This window comes from Colias croceus, chromosome 13 (genome assembly GCF_905220415.1).
Source record: "Colias croceus chromosome 13, ilColCroc2.1".
Lineage (NCBI taxonomy): Eukaryota > Metazoa > Arthropoda > Insecta > Lepidoptera > Pieridae > Colias > Colias croceus.
The window spans coordinates 1,553,793-1,568,155 of NC_059549.1; the positions used below are offsets into that span (position 1 = coordinate 1,553,793).

Here is a 14,363-nt window from a genome sequence, read left to right on the forward strand (position 1 = left end):
CAGCTGTTAAAATCTAATTGTGTAATTGTCACTGTCAAACACTATTTTTAATTTTACATCATGGCTTCCTGGACAATGGTAAGTTTGTATACAGCCTCACTAATTGATTGAATACAGATAATATTTTTATTGGAAAACTGATAAACATTGATATGATATTTAATATATTTATTATTTATATTTAAATTTAATATAAAATGAACCCAAATATTAAACATTAATTATTTCCATAAGAATATAAAAAAGTAAATAATCGATAGGATATAATATATGTCGCCTCCCTACGCACACATCCTGACTGACCGATACCCTCCCGTCCCGCGAATTTGTTTTCCTGATTTTAGCAACGACAAGATTGGCAAATCTTTTATCTCTTTTTGTCACTTGTCATTTCCTATACCTATTGCTTTCTAATGACCTTTGAATATGCTGAATAATAATATCGTGAAATCTTTGTTTACTTCTCGACTAGTCTAATCTCGTGCAAGTGTTTTTGTTATTGTAAAAATTTTATCCGGAAATATTTTGAATACTGTTTTTAATATCAATTTGAGTGAATTCTGTGAGACTTGTTATTGAGTTGAAACGTTTTCAATCCTGTGTGTATTAACAATCTATATTGCTCTAAATAGCTACAATATCAAAAGTCATTGTGAATAATTAATTGGATTTTATTTAGTGTTGTGTTCTTAGGTTGTGTTTTCCATTATGTAATTGAAAGATGAAATTGACCCAGATAAATCATTTCATAACAGTGTGCAATGGTGACATATAATATATTTGTTATATACAATCAAAATAAATAAACATTGTAAACGACACGTGGGCCTCAGTGAATTAAAATCGATAAAGACGTAAGCGTGCGCCTGTGTATCAACGAGACGATTCTACGTCAAGGTCAACCTACATAAACACGTGCAATGTCGGATTCTATTTACACTCATGACTTTCTTTTAGAGTCCAGTTTTGATATAAAGCAGGAATCGCCCTTCGAATTGGGCACGATGTCCGCTTCTGTACCAATACCACAGAGGCGTACCGATTTTGGTGACTTGAACTCTGATTTCGATCTTTGTTTACCCGACACACAAGTAGGTTCCTTCCACAGTGTTCCCACTTACAATAAGCTGTCTTTCGATGCGGAGAATTCTAAAATTGAACCGTTTAAAATGGAGGACGATGATATATTTCAAGTTGACAAAGCTGATTTAATATTGGGGCCGACACTGGCGGAGTTAAACGCAAACCCAGATACATCATTGGATGATTTGGACTTTGCCGATCTGTTGATGCCAGAAGAGAGTGAATATTGTATACAAATTGGTGGTGCGATGAGTGGTTCCAGGCGGGTTGCAAATACTTTACAGACTGCTCCACTAGCTTCCGAGAGTCCCTGTAGTCCATACAGTCGAGCTCAGCTAGCATTCTCTCCGTCAAGCCAGCATAGCTCTGCTTCATCCAGTTTCGCACAGCCAATGAACCAATTACCGGAAATGTTACTGCGAATGGATGGTTATAGTGGGGAAATAGCTTTAGGACAGTCTGTCCCTGCATCTTCAGTACTACCACCCTTTCCTACTAGTGTAAAGTCACAACCAGCGCAATTGTCATCATCGGCTCCAACACATTTAACTATGGAACAGGTAAATGAAATTAATTATAATGTACTATGTAAACAATATATTGTATACTTATATTAAATTACTGATGCAAGAAATATAAGCTATTTCATAACTTTAAGAATATATAATATTATATTTTTCCCTCTTTTAAATACTGTAACTAATATATCTGAAGTATGTGGCCTTATCTTTATTCAAGATATAATAAAACTCTGCACCGAATCATATTAAAAGATAATAATAAAATAATCAAATAAAGTGAGTGTTTTTAACTTTTAGTATCCTATTGAGCCCCGAGTGGCCCGATCGGACCACGACACAATAGATTCTCTATTGTGTCTGTGATTCTGGGGGCTGAGTTATTACGGTTATTTTTTTATGTACTTGAAATTATGTGAATGTTCATATCATGTTACATGTGTACATTATTATCACATCATTATTATTTATTAATGTTTCCTTCAAAAAGCTATTAACTAGAATGCTACAAACTATTAAAAACTATTTCTAACAAATGACTAAAATCATAAAAATTTTACATTTTCCTTGTACGAAAGTCGTTGTAGGGGTTATTTACACATTAAATACATTTTAAATAATCATTTTCCATATTGCATTTCACTCATTGCTAATAATTTATTCAAATAAAATACACCATTGAAGTAATGAGATAATTACAGTCAGAAGCATAAATATATTACCATTTGCAGATTAGCAAAAATATCTGTCATAAGAACGGGTTCAATAATATCTGTCTGCCCGTATACAGCAAAAATATCTGACATTAGTAGGCAACATAATAAAGTGGCATCAAAATTATGTGACGAAAATGTTACAGCAAATAATTGTGATAACCTCTCGAAGCATAAATATGTGACGTCACCTAGGAGGCAATAATATCTGACACAATTTTATATTTCTGTATTGTAAAATATAATTGATTCCTCACAAAAAGCATAAATATGTGACACTAGCTTTCCGCCCGCGGCTTCGCCTGCGTTTTCACAGAAATACCGCATAGTATCCGTTCCCGTGGGATTTTTGGGATAAAACCTATCCTATTTGTTAACCCAAGTTACTCTTTATATGTCTGCTAAATTTCATTGTAATCGGTTCAGTAGTATTTGCGTGAAAGAGTAACAAACACACACATACACATCCTCACAAACTTTCGCATTTATAATAATAGATTAGTAGGATAGGAAGTAGGATTATAGTAGGACTAGTAGGATAAGATAGGATAGGATTTTAAAAAGGTCAAACGTTTTTTATTGAATTAGTGTTTTGTATTTTGCTGGGGCAAGAATATGAACAAAAGACACATTATATTTTGTAAATATTTTTTATTTAAATGAAATTACGATAATTTATTTAAATGAAATATGTTAACTTGCCATAATTTTCGATACTCAATAAAATAATAGCAATATTATAGGTAAAAGAAAATGAATAACGGAGCAATCGTGTCAAAGGTGTCAAACGCCGCTAACGTCAAATATAACAAAACAATTTCTAAATAATACACGAAGGTTACACTGAACCTTCAAATAAAATAGATCTACTCAAGTGGGTATTCATATAAGTACCTATGTCGTGGTCATATCGTAGATTTGATCATTTCATGATATGCGTGGCCATTTCACGAAATGGTCGCATATCGTGAAATGGCCAACATAGTTTGATCAGATCGTTAAATCGTCAACGTTTCACGATTTGGTCATCCACATTTGGCCAGATCGTATAAAATATAAAGAGTCCATAAAATATTAAAAAATTTCAGAATAACTATATTCTAAAAACTTGTTTAATGTCATTTAAGTTAGTGCCGCGGCAGCGGCCGGCGAATGCCAGAAGCGAATCGTTTTTGCAATAGAAAACAATTAGGTTAGGTTAGGTTACACTTTGATAAACAACGCACGAGCCGAGCGAGCAAAGCGAGCGTGCCGCGGCAGCGGCCGGCGAGTGCCAGAAGCGGATCGCTTTTTAAAAAACAAACAATTATAATAATATAGTAGTAGTTTCTTAAATTATTTTATTTAAGTCGCATTTTTTCTTAAATACATATAAGATATCCACATTTTCCATAGTATTCGTACCTCTTCGTCGTAAATTCTTTGCTATGACTTTCTTCATAATATTGTTATTAAACGATTTATGAAGTTTTTAACTGCGAATAATTTAATTTTCGCCAGCGGCCGCCATCTTATCCCATAAACACAGAGCTTGCAGCGCCTCTACCAACGATTAATGTAACTATTTTACGATATGATCAAATAATTTTGGTCATTTCATGAAAAAACCGTGCGTTAATTGGCCATATCGTGAAACGATTTCTTATCATTGATCTGCCCAAACCACATCATGATGTGGCCAAACTAAATTGGCCATTTCACGATATGCGACCATTTCGTGAAATGGCCACTCATATCATGAAATGATCAAATCTACGATATGACCACGACACCTAACTATATGAATACTTTAATTTTGTCATGACTCATGATATGATATCCTTCTAATATTATAAATGCGAAAGTTCGTATCATGTAAGGATGTTTGTTACTCTTTCACACAAATAAAAGGCAAAACAATGGAATTTGGCACACACATAGAAGGTAACTTGGATTAACGCTTATGAGAGCTTTTATCCTGGAAATCCTACAGGAACGGAAACTATGTGGGTTTTTCTTTGAAAACGCGGGCGAAGCCGCGGGTGTTAAGCTAGTAGGATATAATATCTAGACATACAATATGTAGTATACAACGACGGCACATAGGTATTAATTAATATGGTAATAATGTTTTAAAACAACGTAGTTAAAATAAAATTTATATTTTGTATTAATTCAATATTAAATTAAAATAAAATTGTGTCAGATGTTATTGCTTCCTAGTTGATGTCACATATTTATGCTTTTTGTGTGAAATCAACGCAAAATACAGAAATATAAAATTGTGTCAGATATTATTGCCACCTAGTTGGTGTCACATATTTATGCTTTGTGTGAGGAATCGATGCAAAATACAGAAATATGAAATTGTGTCAGATATTATTGCTTCCTAGTTGATGTCACATATTTATGCTTTTCGTGAGGAATCGATACAAAATACAGAAATATGAAATTGTGTCAGATATTATTGCCACCTAGTTTGTGTCACATATTTATGCTTTGTGTGAGGAATCGATGCAAAATACAGAAATATGAAATTGTGTCAGATATTATTGCTTCCTAGTTGATGTCACATATTTAAATGCTTTTTGTGAGGAATCGATGCAAAATACAGAAATATGAAATTGTGTCAGATATTATTGCTTCCTAGTTGATGTCACATATTTATGCTTTTCGTGAGGAATCGATGCAAAATACAGAAATATGAAATTGTGTCAGATATTATTGCCATCTAGTTGATGTCACATATTTATGCCGTGAGAGGTTGTCACAATTATTTGCTGTACATTTTCGTCACATTATTTTGATGCCACTTTATTATGTTGCCTACTAATGTCAGATATTTTTGCTGTATACGGGCAGACAGATATTATTGAATTTATTCTAGTGACAGATATTTTTGCACATCGCCCCCTAGGCATATATTATTGCTCGTGACTGTACATAAGAATCATGAATGATATATTCACAACCATCAATTATCCATTGATAATAGCATATAAATTAAATTAAACATTTCAAAGGATTTTCCAATAAGAATGATCAAAACAAACTGTTCGACAAACAACTGTGTTTATCCAATTTTACTCTGTTATTGATTATTTACCATTATTGATGTGTGGATTTCCAAGTTTAATATATTCATTCACTAAACAAACCTTGTTGTTGTTCAATAGAACATGGATAAATATTAAATATACTTTATGCTATGTATTTTATGCATTAAAATGTTAAATGGTGTGGTACAATAATTAAACACAAAGTAGCTGTGCCACGCGGTTTCACCTGTGGACAAAGCCGCGTGCAAAATCAAGTATTTCTATAACTATTCAGTTGTATTGTTATTCTGATGTGAAACCTATATTCATTGGTTTTCCTTTTTTTTTCACTAATAAAATTGTTTGGTGTAATTGTATACTTTAAAACTTATTTTTCGCATGCTGTGCTTACCTATAAGTGTTTTTTTACATTGATCTTATAATTGTGTATATGTATTTTGATATTTTATATGTAATGTAAACTAACGTTGGTAGACCAAAATAAATAAATAAATATTCCTATTATAATCTGTTCCATAGTTTTTAAGTGAAAGAATAAGACACATCCATACATCCATACTTACAATATTTTGTGTTTATAGTATGATAATAGTAAGTATAGTATAAAATGTTTGATAGATATGGCAACGTCGTGAGCCTCGTAAGCACTTACTGTCCACGAGCTCTCTCGCTGAAGCAGGATCAGTTTCCTCGCTATCAGGAGGTCTGTTAAGCCCTGGAACGGGAGACTTTTCACAGGATGAAGATGATAGAGATATTGAATCAGACGAAGATAGTGACCGATACGAGGATCTGTCTTCTGATGGTATGTGTTTTATTTTAAAATCTGTTCTATTACTGTGAAAACGTAAATTTTATTGCCAAATTTTCCTGTGTGTGTGTCTTATTTTATTTCCCCTGAAATTGTTCATAAGGAATTTATTGGAAAGGGTAAGTTCAAATTTAGTAATTCACTGATAAGATACAAGTTATTAATTTAGAACTTTCTCTCTATAAAATGCTATTTTTGAAGACTTCTCGTATAAATTCAGTGTAGGTAATAATGATCGCTTGAAAGTTAACATAATTGAAAAAAAATCACACAAAATATTTTTTTTAGAATCAAATGACGAAAGTCCAGAGAAAAAAGAAGCCCGACACAACGCTAAAAAGGAAAGGTATTTCTGGCAGTACAATGTACAAGCCAAAGGGCCCAAAGGACAACGACTGGTATTGAAGAAGAAATCGGAAGACCCTCATGTTTTGAATTCTGTCACCGATCCAGTTTTTAGTCCAAACTGTAATGTTAAAGGCATAAAACACAGGTATGTTTGTAAGACCAAGGTCATCTCTTATAAAAATAACTTTAGATTGGCTTAAGTTACATCATGCTACCTGCACAGCCCCGAAATCGCTATAATGTCGCTCTATGCAGTACAAAATAATATTATACTGGTTTTTCACTCTGACGACATTTGTTTTGATCAAAACATTGGAAGAGTATGAGTCACAGCTCTATGAAATGGATAAATATACAAAAAAAACGCTCGGACGTTATACAATGCTTATAACCGCAAAACTCTGTTGTTGTTTATTTTCTGCAGACTAGACTTAGGTTTATAAAAAATTTTGTGTTGAAAAAATGTTTCATTTAACATTTAGAAATTATAGACTTACGGATATATTTTTCATTTAGTTACGAAAGTATCGAACACCCTTATGAACTTCATAATATGAAGTGTTAGAAAAGTCGAAATGAATAATAAGCCTATTATAAAGCATTGCAAATACGTCAAAGACATAAACAACTTTTAAAAGTAACAATAATACCTATTGCTATTTTTTATTTTTATCAGTGGAAAAGCAAGGAAAGGCGATGGCAACGATCTCACACCAAATCCAAGGAAGCTTTATCTTATTGGATTGGAATTGGACAATTTGGGTAAAGTGATAAACGATATGATACCTGTCAGCGAGTTACCGTTCAATGTGAGACCAAAAACGAGAAAGGAGAAAAACAAACTAGCCTCCCGCGCTTGTCGGTTAAAGAAAAAGGCCCAACATGAAGCTAATAAATTGAAACTCTATGGGTTACAACAGGAACACAGTGAGTATTTGTTAACATTTTATATTTATGTATTACTTAAATTATTATTATTTTATTATTGAGGGGGAATGCCGGTTTTCGAAGTGTGTGTGTGTTTTCGAAGTGAAGAAATATTCTAACAAGATTCTAATCAGAATGTAGAATGGGTACTAGAATTAGACATTAAAATATCTTATTCTAGAAGAGAAATAATTCAATTTGTTTTTTTAACTGTTACATTGTCCACATACCAGGTCATATAAAAATTAAAAATTTATTCAAAATACATATTTGTCTGATTATATTTCAATACAAGATATGGTTCTCTCATGCACCATACTATATTTATTTTAATAACTATATAATTCATATAATTTAAGAGCAATTATTTATCCTTCGCCATTGTTTCAGAGCGTCTCATAAATGGTATACATCAAATGAAGCAAATAATAGGCAATCGAGTGACGAACCCCGACAACAATGTTGAATGGACGTCACATCTTAATAATATTGTTAGCACGGCTACAGGTAAATTATTCATTATATAATGTACAAATCTATTTAAACAGCATTGTTATGAATATCTATAATAAATAATTATTTGTGTAAAGGTAATGTCGTAAATGTGATCGTCTTAATTTAATGTAGTGCGTAAATTTCAAAATTCGAAAATTTTTGACAATTATAAAAATTCGCAACTGGCAGCAAAAAGAAGTCTCGTGCTTGCCAGAAAAAAAAAATACTCATTACGTAGCTATTTATTCACTTTTACTTTTTCTCTTAGGAATACAAATAAAACTTTTGTTTCGATAATTTTTTTTCTTCTTAACCTTTTTTTAACATTTAATAACTATATTTACAGAAGTGAAAATAGCCGGCAAAACATCGGAATTCGTCAACAAAATATTGGAAAACGTAAAATCCGGACAGAATAATGGCGGGCTGAACGAAATATAACTCGCAAACATTGTACAAGATTGCAAAACGAAAGGCTGTTTTATGTACCTCCAAAGTTATTTAGAAGAAAATTATGTCATATGAAAGCTTAATTGTCCAAGACAATGTTTATTTTTGTATGAACGAATTCAATGTTTTAGTCATTAGAGCTTCGAAAGGCAACTAAGGTAATGGTAACTCATCATTTTTATCTTTTGCCATATATATTAGGTATTTATAAGTACATATGTAGAAAGTATTGATCGTTACAAACCAAATAGTGGTTTTAAGTAAACGTTAGTTAGTTTTGGTTATGGTTTTATAGTTTTATTTAACTTATGGTTTTAATGTTATATACCAATGGGTAGACAATCTAACAATCTGCTTTTGAATCTTAATATAATCATATTAAATGAAGTTGTAGAAAGTTTGAGATGCAATCGTTAAATACTCGACTACACTTAACTTTTAAGTTATCGGATAGTGTGACATTTTGTCATATTAATTACATACGAAAACTAAGTAGAATTTGAGTATTTGAAACCTATTTAAAATAGTTTTATAACTTATAATATCTCTCTTCTATCTAAATCTTATATATTTTGATGGCAGACATGATTTTATATTTATAATTGTTTATTGTTATATAATATACATATATACTATTGGCTTCAAAAGTGAGAAAGATGTTCTAATTAACTCATGTGCACTAATGGCATTTGTGTAGGTAATTATAATAATGTGACAAAATTACATTAATTTTACTATATTGGTAACTTGCTAGTCTTCTTTTTATAAAAAATTCAAAATTTAACAGTTATTACTATTCAAAAAGAAGATAATTCAAACAAACCAAAAACAATAATCAGCCAATGCAGCCAATCTAAAGTCATAAATGGTGTAGCTTTCTTTTATTTATATATAAGATAGATATTTAGAATGCTATATGTTATTTTAAAATGAACATAATAATATGTGGGTAACACTAAATATCATGCACCATGGCCTAACGATAATGTACTTACTTAATTGAGAAATACTACATTATACCATATTTCAAAAAATTTCTTATTTTATAGAATACAGATATTTTTAAGCTATTGCATAGCTTCTATCGCGGGCCTTGAGCGCGGGGACCGAATCCAGAAATTCCGTACGAAAAAAAACCTCTCGCTCCCCACTCCGACGGGCACGGAGTACGGACTGCTATAGATGTTATAGCATGCCTTCAAGCCACACCATATTGTATACAATTTCTTTACCGCGGCAGTCCCCGAGTGCCACACGTCTTTTTTTTTTATTTGAAACACAAGTAAAGATTTGACTTCAGAATTTCGATTATCTTCAATAAAACACCCTGGCATGATTTTCAGTGTGACCCATGTTTATTTTTAATGTGGTGCCAAATAACAACCTGACATATTGATTTAAATAATAACATATATCTGAAAATATTATAAACACATACTTATATTATTATCTATAACACACTTAACAATAGAAAGAAATATTATATTATATTTTCATATAACTTATTAAACCTGTATGACAGGGTCATTTTATATCAAACAGTACAAACATACTACATACATATTGTATAGGTACATAATAATATGTTAAAGCGATGAATATAAATTATACATTTTATTATTTAATACTCTTATTTACATTTTTACAACACATAAAAAAAGTTATTTTTTACCATCTGTTTTAATGTGCAAATTGTCACTTTTATCGGCAAAATTAACCACGGATAAAAATTACCACATATTATGTTTCAAAAATATATTGAAAGATAAAGTTTGACTAGACGTTATTTTAGGTACCTATTAACTGTGATCAAATTAATGTATGATTTATTATATAACTTGCCATTAAAGCCATTATAATGTAACTTTTTATTTGATATACGAGTTCTCAAAAATTAATAGGACCAATGAATAAGTATAAAAGATAACATAGATGTTATCTAATAATGTCTCTTTTCTTCTTGTTAAAATACTAGCTTTTTGGAATAATTATATTCCGTTTCAATGATAAGTAAAAGCTATTTTTTATATTATGCATTTGTAATTTGAACTCTTCATTTCACAAAATTTTTTCATGCATATCTTCAGTAGGTACTTAGAGGCCGAAAAGATGTTTGTCTTATGCATAGATGCGGCACATATTTTATGATAAAAATTATTCATCTAAATTAGTTTTATATTGATGATGCGTCTGAGAGTATGTGGTTAATAATATAAAGTAACAGAGAGTAAATACTAAATATATTTTGTCGTATATAAAGATAGATTTTAAAATTATATTTCATTATTTGTAAAATAGAATTTACTATTATTAAACATATTAAATTTAATAAATTTTAATATAAAACCTGCAATATAGATAAAGTGCAAATTTTATGTAGTTTAACATTAATTGACTTCTATTTTTATCTAGATTATAAGATTATAGATGTATCAATAAGTTTATAAACCCTGTTAGAAGTTATTGGAAAATGGCGGTAATTTTGATAAGTCACTTGATTAGTATTGCCAGAATCAGTTCCATTATATTTTTTTTGATTGGCAGGGAAAACTTGTGACCTAGTGATGCATTAAGAAAATAAAACTACGTATAATCACAATATACAGATACGTACAGTAGGGAAACTTCATACAAACGTTCGAAATGGCTCACGCACACAAGAAAGCGTATTTACGAGAATCGCAAGGGTATTATGACAATTGACGGATAATTTATGAATACCCTTGCGATTCTCGTAAATACGCTTGCTTGTGTGCGTGAGCCATTTCGAACGTTTGTATGAAGTTTCACTACTGGTTGTATCTATATATTGTGGTATAGTGCGGGTTTTATTCTTTTGGCTATTGTATAAAAAATGAACACTTGCTGCAAGTTTGAAAATATTATACCTATTTCACGTTCGACATATGGAATATTAACTGCATTTATGCAAAACATATTCATATTTTATGACTAACTTATACATATTTATACAATTAATATGTCTTGAGTCAACTCAAGTAAACGAAAAAAATTACCAGTATCGTTTTATAGCTTAGAACGGGTTTTAAGTAAATTGAATGAAAAAAAAAAAGAATTTGAAAAAAATATATCTAAGTATATTTAAGTTAACAAGTAGTCATATTAATCTTAAAGATTTGTGTGTGATACTATAAGTGTTATGATATTTTACAATGTAAATTATAATTATGTATATAATTTGTAATGTTTTAAACGTTGTTTTTAGTTACTCGATTAACTCAAATAAGTTATTTCACTAATGATACATGTTTTTTTTTACTCTTATTGATTTTGTGATAAGTTAAAATACGATGGTTATAATATGTTGTATTGAATATTGTTGGCTGTACCATAAATCAAAGGAATATTTAAGGCTAACTATTAATACGATTCGACTGCATTTCGCCATGTATAAAAAATACAAACTTCATCCGAGATAAAAAATTTTTTCTTAACATAATGTGTACATTGTTACACTCGGTATTTAAAGTTTCGTCTGTTTTAATTTCCCAAAAAGCAAAGCATATGTTGATACCAAAAAACAATTATAATGCTATAGAAATTGATACACTGAATCAAGTGCAGAAATCTCAAATCGATTAGCACAATTTTTTTCAAAGGCAAGGAAAAACATCAAAGTTGTGTCTCAATGACGCACATAGTAGCTTTAATCAATACAGCTATTCTACATAATGAATAATTTGTTGTAAACAACAAGGAATCAACTTGTTTGTAATTCATTTGTGAAGTTTATGTTATTAAATTTTTATATATTATATTGTTGTTACATAATTAATTCACCAAATTTTATTCTGCTTTATATATATTTTTTGTTTCTTCATAAGGCACACTATTTTAGGAAAGATTCTTGGTTGGGTAATGAAAGTGAAATTCAAATTGTAAAAATGTAAAAATTGCCATAAATTTTTCCATTTTAAATTTATTTTTAGCGCTTTAAGGACGATAATCTGTTGCTAATTTTAGAAATATCAGAATTTGATTAATATCTATCGGTTTTAAATATTTTTTAACTATTGATATTACAAAAACGACAGTAGAATCTTTCCTTTTTAGTGAACTTATTCGATTACCAAACTGAACTGGTCTGCGATTCAATAGGCTGTGCTTATTTGTATAATTTCTATTAAGTTTCTGGTATTGTTCTTTCTAATGGATTTATATCATTGTAATTTTATTTTACCTTAAGAATAAATAAAAATAAAACAAAGTTTGATGTGTATTATTTATTATAACAGCATTAATAAAAGGTACATTAAATGTATAAATTAGAATTGATTAAGTTACTTGGCATTGCGTGCATGTCATAATAGACATTTAGATTTTGTAAGAAGTGGAATAATCCTGGCATCTGATAATTTTCTGAATACTCAACGTAATAAATCACCACCTTTGCTGGTAAATCAAGGTGCTCTCTTAAGGTAACAACTGTAAAAAAAGAAGTAACATTCATAACATAATTCTGTACATTAAAGAATACATTTTTTTGCATCAAACAAATTTATTAGAAGTAAAAGTAGTAAAAAGAACCTTATAAATAGAACAGTAATGAAAAAAGATTTTATAAAATGATCATCTGAAATTAGTATTTACTGGTTCTCACTAATAATCATAAAAAACAATCACAATGCATATACCTCCAGCTGCCACACCAGATATTATATTAGGTTGTTCCAATTTTGGGAAATTAAGATCAAGATCAATTTCTGGGGTTATCGTAGTACATAATGTTCTTACAATGCATGAGTGGCACAAGTTTGTATTGCTGTAATAATCTGATATTGGTCTATTCACTAATACCAAAACCTCTTCACTCTTTTCTAAAAAGACTCTCAACAGCTCCACAATGTCTGTAGTGAGAAGAAAATTGTAGTCTTTAAGAAGACATATGAAAGCTTTCTGGCGCCTTAATTTATATAACTCGAGACCAATATCTTTTACAGTTGCTACTAGTTGTAAGGAGTGTTGTGGACGTATCTGAACGGCCTCTGTTATGCGCTTGCCATCGAAAATTATGAAAAGATCAATTTCGTCAGGTATGTTGAGGTTATTTGGCCATTTGAGTCTGAAAATTGAATAAAATCGAAATAAGTCGAGAAGTAGGTATCTCAAAGAAATCATAATGCAGTGATTATAAGAAAAACCAAGGAGTACTACCATAAATGAGAAAAAAAATTAAACAACAAAGTAGCAGATTTTATCTGAATCACTAAATAAGAGAAAATGTTTTATGAAAACATGAAGGACAACAGATAGCAATCGGTTTTTATCGAGGAATTTTAACTATTAAAGTGCAATTTTGGTTTCCAATTATAAGTCAGGAGCATTATATTTATCACAGATATTTATATTATTACGATAGAGATAAATATGTACTCCGGTGTATTATTTTCCATCGATGGATCATCCCAATCTTCCCACGAAGTTCTTGAGCCAGGTTCAACAATTTCTCCGAATAAACTCATGATTGATTGATTTTAAATTATATTTATTCACGCACTGATATGTAATTAATAGGCAATTTAACAAAATACTTGAAAATAAGTTGAAAATACTATCGACAGTGATCAACAGGCAATTTTATAAAATTCACTGATCATTGTTATTGATTAAATGTCACTGTCACAGAGTAAGTTATATACTGTCACTGTCAAGTTTATAAATACTTGATCGGGAGTTGCCATTTGAAAAGCAATTTGCTTACATGACTGATGATAAAATAATTTTAAAGATATCACTTTTTTATGTATGGGGCCTGTTTTGTAATTTTTAAATCACATTTTAAATACCTACTGTGCTTATCCAGCTTAAAATTCCTTTTGTGAAATTTTTGTACGAATAAGATGAACGTGGTTCAATTTCGTTGTATTTGTTGTTTCGTAATATTTTTATTAGACACTAGCTTTTCGCCCGCGTCTTCGCCCGTGTTTTCAAAGGACAACCCGCATAGTTCCCGTTCCCG

General features: G+C 30.4%; 2 protein-coding genes across 3 annotated transcripts; one reads left to right on the forward strand and one right to left on the reverse strand.

Annotated features, from left to right (window-relative positions):
• Positions 1 to 427: 427 nt before the first annotated feature.
• LOC123696895 (protein CREBRF homolog) lies at positions 428 to 12,611 on the forward strand. 2 transcript variants are annotated; one of them, XM_045643279.1, is made up of 7 exons: positions 428 to 599; positions 680 to 1,643; positions 5,971 to 6,157; positions 6,452 to 6,656; positions 7,188 to 7,438; positions 7,829 to 7,945; positions 8,280 to 12,611. In XM_045643279.1, the coding sequence occupies exons 2-7, from the start codon at positions 921 to 923 to the stop codon at positions 8,372 to 8,374; spliced, it is 1,578 nt and encodes a 525-aa protein (XP_045499235.1). In that variant the 5' UTR covers positions 428 to 599; positions 680 to 920; the 3' UTR covers positions 8,375 to 12,611. The 2 variants fall into 2 exon arrangements, with proteins under 2 accessions (XP_045499235.1, XP_045499234.1); XM_045643278.1 differs by having other exon boundaries at positions 428 to 1,643.
• A 1-nt stretch (position 12,612) lies between these two features.
• LOC123696896 lies at positions 12,613 to 14,028 on the reverse strand. The gene is made up of 3 exons (XM_045643280.1): positions 13,778 to 14,028; positions 13,039 to 13,466; positions 12,613 to 12,829 (listed from the first exon to the last, which is right to left on the reverse strand). The coding sequence occupies exons 1-3, from the start codon at positions 13,864 to 13,866 to the stop codon at positions 12,657 to 12,659; spliced, it is 690 nt and encodes a 229-aa protein (XP_045499236.1). The 5' UTR covers positions 13,867 to 14,028; the 3' UTR covers positions 12,613 to 12,656.
• Between the last annotated feature and the right edge of the window lie 335 nt (positions 14,029 to 14,363).

What these genes read in the sequence shown, in the direction of transcription:
- LOC123696895 (XM_045643278.1), top strand. Translation starts at nt 921, where the DNA reads ATGTCGGATTCTATTTACACTCATGACTTTCTTTTAGAGTCCAGTTTT. An exon ending in CGAGGATCTGTCTTCTGATG is followed by an intron (nt 6,158 to 6,451) that starts GTATGTGTTTTA and finishes TATTTTTTTTAG; the next exon opens with AATCAAATGACGAAAGTCCA. An exon ending in TATTGTTAGCACGGCTACAG is followed by an intron (nt 7,946 to 8,279) that starts GTAAATTATTCA and finishes CTATATTTACAG; the next exon opens with AAGTGAAAATAGCCGGCAAA.
- LOC123696896 (XM_045643280.1), bottom strand. Translation starts at nt 13,866, where the DNA reads ATGAGTTTATTCGGAGAAATTGTTGAACCTGGCTCAAGAACTTCGTGG. An exon ending in ATGGAAAATAATACACCGGA is followed by an intron (nt 13,467 to 13,777) that starts GTACATATTTAT and finishes TTCAATTTTCAG; the next exon opens with ACTCAAATGGCCAAATAACC. An exon ending in ATCTGGTGTGGCAGCTGGAG is followed by an intron (nt 12,830 to 13,038) that starts GTATATGCATTG and finishes CTTTTTTTACAG; the next exon opens with TTGTTACCTTAAGAGAGCAC.